This window comes from Cariama cristata, unplaced genomic scaffold (genome assembly GCF_000690535.1).
Source record: "Cariama cristata isolate BGI_N322 unplaced genomic scaffold, ASM69053v1 scaffold19608, whole genome shotgun sequence".
NCBI lineage: Eukaryota > Metazoa > Chordata > Aves > Cariamiformes > Cariamidae > Cariama > Cariama cristata.
This window is the reverse complement of record NW_009633177.1, coordinates 21,198-27,454: the sequence shown is the minus strand read 5'-3', so window position 1 is coordinate 27,454 and position 6,257 is coordinate 21,198. Positions and strand designations below refer to the sequence as shown.

Here is a 6,257-nt window from a genome sequence, read left to right as displayed (position 1 = left end):
GGGGGGGGGGGGGGGGGGGAAACAGGACAGAAACAGCAATTTCTTTTATTTCTTATTCAATTCCTAAAGATCTGTGTTCCCAAAAAGGTAACTTTGTTTAAATCACGCCAGTCAACTCTCAGAAAGTGGCATCTCAGAGTCACAGGCATTTTAGTCATATGCAGCCATTTATAGACCTAATTCTATCCCACCTTCTACCACTGACCTGCTCTAAGTCCTTAAGCAAGTCATTTCACTTCTGTGTCCCTCAGTTCATCCACACAGTCTTGCCCTATCTATTTCGGGCAATGCTTCTCACTCTTCCCCCCGGGCCTTCCCACACTCACATTGTAGTAGTTCCTCTCCGACATGCCCATATCTATTTATGACACGTACCACAAGACTGCACTCAAACCCAGTGCTGCATTTTAAGAGGCAGCTAATATTCCCTAAAAATAATTTCTAACACACTGCAGTGTTCCACCACTTTAACCTCCTGAAAGCAGGGATGTAATTTCAAAATGTATGCCAAGTAGGCAATTCCTTTACACTCTAGGCTTATTATACTATCATAAATATAGTAATGTTAAACAACAAGCAATTGTTACATTGTGATTTGAACAAAAATCTGTCTTATGAATGATTTAATGCTACCACCCTTTATCTTTATGATTTATTATTTTTACCCACTGTGGGAGATTTTCAAGTATTTCACTATTAATTAATCATGATGCCAGATAAACACATTCTGAAAAAGCAACAGAAGTTTTCTCTATTCCCGTCTGTGAAGCTTCTTCCTAAGGACAATCAGTTATTTTTTCTAAATTATGTTTTCAATCTTATCTCATTTACCATAATTCACGAGGCAAAAAAACCTGTAGTAAGAGATTATTCAGTAATCTACTTTATCATTAGCCATAACAGAATAGGTATTACACCTTAATGGAAAATGTTATAAGGAAATATTTTCAAAATTTTCCTTATTAGAGATGGTACATAGCTCGTTACGTTTCTTTATCACAAAATATGCATACTGTTTCACTGTACAACTGTTTTTAAATGGCTTTCAGGCAGAAAAATAAGTGTATATACATTCTTGAAATCTATGTCCTATTTATACTAAGTGCTGGATTCCTATAGCTCATTATAAATCAGCATTTACAAAATTCCATGCTTAGCTGGCTTTTAAAAGCGTAGGGAAAATGTGCATATCAGAAGTGCTAATTTTATCTAATAAGGAATTAAAAGTGAAGAGACCTAGAGCTATTAACAAGATGCTGACCTTGAGTCCCATGATGTAAGCAAAGGGCTGGCAAATAAGCTTGCTTAAATGTGACAAAATGAGAATATATTCAATAGTTTCAGGGGAATGTACCATTGTACTTGTTTAGAGTTAATTAAAAACATAAGCCCAGGTTAGTGATGGGGTTATCTTTTCTACGCTGTTTTTCCAACTCAGTATTTAACTACACATGAAATGTATTTACTATTAAATGGATTTAATTAATTTTTTTGTAAATTTTTCACTTCTCCTACAACAGAGAGGTAAATAAGAGAAATCAGCCCTAATCTACCAAAATGAAGATTTTTTTTTTTTTTTCTTCCTAAATTCTAAGGCCTGAATACAGACTTTACTATAATGAATCCTGACTTCAGTGGAAAAGCTGCTGTGAGTCTTTGCAAAATTACATTTTTCCTTTCACATATTTTTCAGCTACATTAATGCAAATGACTTTTTGGGCTGCTCTTTTTACCAGTTTGGTTGATTTTTCTTCAGATTATGCAGAGATACAGCTTCATACTGAAAAAAATGCAAATATTATTCATTGTTTCAGGATTAGACTTATTGCATACACATATGATCAGATTTAAAGCTTAAAAAAATACCAATTTAGACTAGTCACCTATTGTTCTAATACTTCAGAAATTTATTCTGATGCTCAGATGTACTGAATTTTATCCCAGGAAGTATGCCTTGATTCAGCTGGGGGAAGGAAAACAATCTGTTGTCTCTTGGGCAGTCTTACTGATCATTACTTCATCTTGGCAGGACGGTAACAAATATCCAAAATACAGAGTTGACACAGCTCAAGAATACTATGACATCTGAAATTCCTCTGAAATCAATACTAAAACAGAGCCAAGATTTTACCTCTGGTTAACTCATTATTACAGAACTCATATGACACCTTCACCAAGGACAGCCCTTCCTACTGTCATGCATCATATTTCAATACATAATTCTTCAAAGGATCAACTATGTTTTAATTATGTTCCTTTTAGAACATAAGTATGCATGCACCATTGTAATTTTTTAGCAGTTATCAGTAAAATAACAGCATACTCCCTGTGGTTTTAAATTACCTTCAGCATCTCTCCAGTTCTTTCAGACTTTATCTTCAGACTTTATCTTTTAGACTACCAGACTTTATCAGAAAAAGTATCTTTTTCTATTTCTGTTCTTAAAACTAGATTTGGGCCAAAGAAAGTATGTACAGATTCTAACTGAGCTTGTTTCAAGAATAAAGTTTCCAGCTAGATCATGATAATATAATTATATATGCAAAAAAGCAAAACTACAATTCTATTTGAACTAGGTTTTGCTCAGTTCCACATTGGAGGTTGAAAACAAGACATGTTAAGGTTTAGAACTAGAGATGTAAAGGCAGTTCAGTTCAAAAGTTTCAAATCTGATTCCTCCTGCTAGCATTCAACACAATTTATTACAGCATAATAGAAGCAGATTTTAGGTAACTTAAGCGTTTGGCAACAGGCAGTTTTAAACATCCACCATACTTAAACTATCCTGCCTTATTTATCTTTTTTTGGCATGCCTGTATTCAGTGCTCCAGTTTCTGCATGTCTATGTTTGTAAGTGTGAGACAATACTAATTAGGTTAAACAGCAATGATTGATTTTCAGTAATACTATTTTAAAGTTGCTCTCAAACTGACTCATCGTCGCCAAATTCTTTTGTTGCTTCCACATAGCCTAGTGTTTCCCTGTATTTTCATTTTTCAGCAAAATTCTTGTTAATTCCAGGCTCTGCGCAAAACAAATGCTCAAGGACAAATCTTTTTGGTTTGTTCTGATGCTGCTAAACAAGCCTCACAGTCATGAGAAAAAAAGAGCCCTCTAAGATGTTCGAGTCACTCAAAACTGTTAAGCTGCTGCTTTTCATGCTGCCAGTAAGAACACTGAGTTAACAGAACACCTTACGCCACTCTCAGTCACTGCTATTCTCCTGCGAACTTTTGCTATTACAAGTACCATGCCATATAATCCCTTTGATATGTTTTGCAAACTTCATCTTAATATATGATGGTTTTCCTGATTATACAGACTGCTCCTGATCCAGGCTGATCTAGTGATTCTAGTTTCCAGTATACTTGTCTCCTGCTTATATCTAGTTATTCCTATCTGTCAGCTTGAATAATCTTGCATCATTCTTCTCCAGGTTTTATTTTCCTGAGGTTTACCCTGGAAAATATTCCCTGTCAGCTTCATTTCACAAGGTTCATTTCTCTGAAACACTCCTATAGTCTCTTCCTCTCTTCTTCCAAGGAAGCTTTTTTTTTCCTCCAAGCTTTTTCCAACTCCCCTCCCCACTCCCACTTCAGATTAAATCCATCTTTCTCACCCTTAGATAAGATGAGGTCCCATGATTGCCTTATGCATTGACTAAGGCTCCTGTGTTTCACACACAGATAGTAAAAGTCCAGTTAAAAAAAAATATATATTCCTAGTCTTAATGTTTTCTATTTCTCTGATTAGTAACATTTCCTTCCTGTCCAGATATAGTATTTTTGGGTTGGACATAGATTCTATCCTATGTCAAAACCTTTAGGCAACAAGATTTTTGCAACTGTTAAGTGCTTTTCTAGTTTTTACTGATCACACCACAGTCTCATCTAGAAAACACTGTTCCTAATAAGCTGTTACCCAAGCAGAGTTTTTTAGCTTATCGTAGCTTATCTTTCATCTTTCACAGAAAAATTTGGCTGCACATTTTAAAAATACCAGAAAGATCTCCCTAGAAGGTAAATTGCACCTCACATGTCAATCGAAACATGTCATTCATTTGAACACAAAGAAACCAACCGTACTGACTTAAGCACGAGTGTTACGCAACTTGTCATTGACCAGCTTTCTACAACAGCATAATGGACATCTGAGCATCTTACAGCTCTTTTGCAGATTGGTACCTCTATGAAGCCTGATCAGTGTGGCTCACACAGGCACGCAAATGTGATATGAATTACTATGCTTACGGTACTGGGTTGGTTATTTTGAAAAATCTTTTCAAAACAGGAAGCATTCAAAGCTACTTCTGTTCCTGTTTTGGTGTGCTATGCACATAATATACCTTTGATTACACATGTGTTGTATTTTCAGGTCAAAGTTTTTCAAATCAAAATATCTCCTTATTTCTTTGGCTTTTTACCTCGAGAATGAATATTTTCAAGCAGGATAGGAAAATAAAATCAGTATGATAACTGCCTTTGATGGCAATTATTCAAGCAAAACAGTACCATAAAAATAACTTCTAATAATCAGAGTCCAATAAAATATTTCATATAGCCATTGCTGTCCAGAAGAGTATTTTATAAAGGTTTCAGAATGTCTCCAACCAAGGTGATTCCATAAATAATTCTTGCACAGTGGTTTCTAAGGTATCTTGTGTCTCCTTTGTGACGTAAACTGGTTGTTATGGAGATGGCAAAATATCAACTGTTCTTTGCGAGACTGTGCAAGATCAATTTTGGATCTGTTACAGCAGCTTCTTTTCTCTGCTCAGCTATAATCAGCCTTCCTTAGCAACAGAAATAGATGTATAAAAGGTATGAAATGTTTTAAAACAAATGTTTGCACACTATTTTTAACTGTTTGACATACAGAAATAGACATGTGTGCATTTGTAACAGATGCAAATTCCATCCCAAATTCCCCAAAATTCAACTAAGTCTAATGGCCTTCAACAGAAATGAGGCTACTACTGTTATGAAGGTTTAACAAGTCACAAATAAACAGACAGCTCCCTTTCCATTCCCTATTTTTTGATTTAATAATCTACACTTTACAAAACTATTTTTTGTTTCTTAAAGTGAGGAGGGCAAAGATTAACATCTTTCCCCGCAAATTCAGAGAAAGTACATAAGGGACTTTTGTTCAACAGTGTGTTAAAACTTTCTATAGCTTCAGGAAATAGAAGGAAAAGGGTTATGTCTGGGGAGCAGTATGTAAAAATATGGTCTAAGATAGTTGGCTAGGCTGCCTATAGATTATTTTTCTCCATTTTTAATCTATGCTAGTCCATATGTCTAAGTGTGTAGGTACCCAGTCAATGATTAAGGTTGAAGAACACATAGCCGAGTCAGGATTTTGCAGAGTCTTATAGCAAGACAGGAATGTGGGAATTCCTCCTTCTCCTCCTCTTCTGTATTTAGAGACACAGACAAGCACACCAAAACATATGGTATTTGACTGGAAAGTCATAACATTTTCAAGGTGACCCTCAGTTATTTGCAGATTATCTGTAGTTTCATGGAAGCTTTACAGAAAAGAAAATAATGAAGATGACTAGAAATCCATTTTGTATATTCTAATAGTACATTCATCTGACTGAATAGGGGCCTAGATGTAGAGTGAAGTAGAAACACAGCCATAGGGGAGGGAAGAAAAGATACCCTTTTGTCCTACTATGTGGAAGTGGCAACAAAGTGTGCATTGCAGTAAACTGAGAAAACCCAGATATAGAAATGTTTACCTACCTCAGGTGCCATCCAAAACGGTGTTCCCACTGAGGTGTTTCTACGCAGCCGTGTGCTGGTGAGCTGGGCTGAAACACCTGTAATAAAACACATCCAAAAAAAACTTGGCTTCAAATTCATTCTGTCACTTCAAGTCAGTTTATTTCAAGTATCTGGAAAACAAACCCCAGGCCTGGGAGTACAGCTGCAGAATGCCTGGCCAAAGTAGGTGCAGCATTTATTCTGAATTCTTTCTTTGATTAATTTCAGCTTGCTGGTTTTGTTCAGAACTGCTGAGAGATTTTTCGTGAGTGACTCAGTTTGAAGGACTTTCATTCAAACTCAAAAATTAAATTGGCACCTAAATATCACAGACTTCTTTCTGCTGTTTTCATGAGTATAAACAGAAACTATTCAAATTACAACTTGACTTTAAAATTTCTGTTTCAGAAATTTACTCCCTGAACACTGCTGGCAGGAAACTTGTTCACTAGAGTATTTGCAGAGGCTCCTGTTCAACAAAACATT

The 6,257-nt window shown here is 35.8% G+C and overlaps 1 protein-coding gene across 1 annotated transcript in view; it reads right to left on the bottom strand.

Moving 5' to 3' along the window:
• LOC104166655 (myosin-IIIb-like) overlaps window positions 1-6,257 on the bottom strand; it is a gene marked incomplete at its 3' end in the record, with an annotated part of 21,668 nt that overhangs the window by 6,475 nt on the left and 8,936 nt on the right. Inside the window, exon 5 of the mRNA XM_009706667.1 lies at window positions 5,751-5,827. Within this exon, the coding sequence (XP_009704969.1) occupies window positions 5,751-5,827 (77 nt within the window). The remainder of the gene's footprint in view (window positions 1-5,750; window positions 5,828-6,257) is intronic.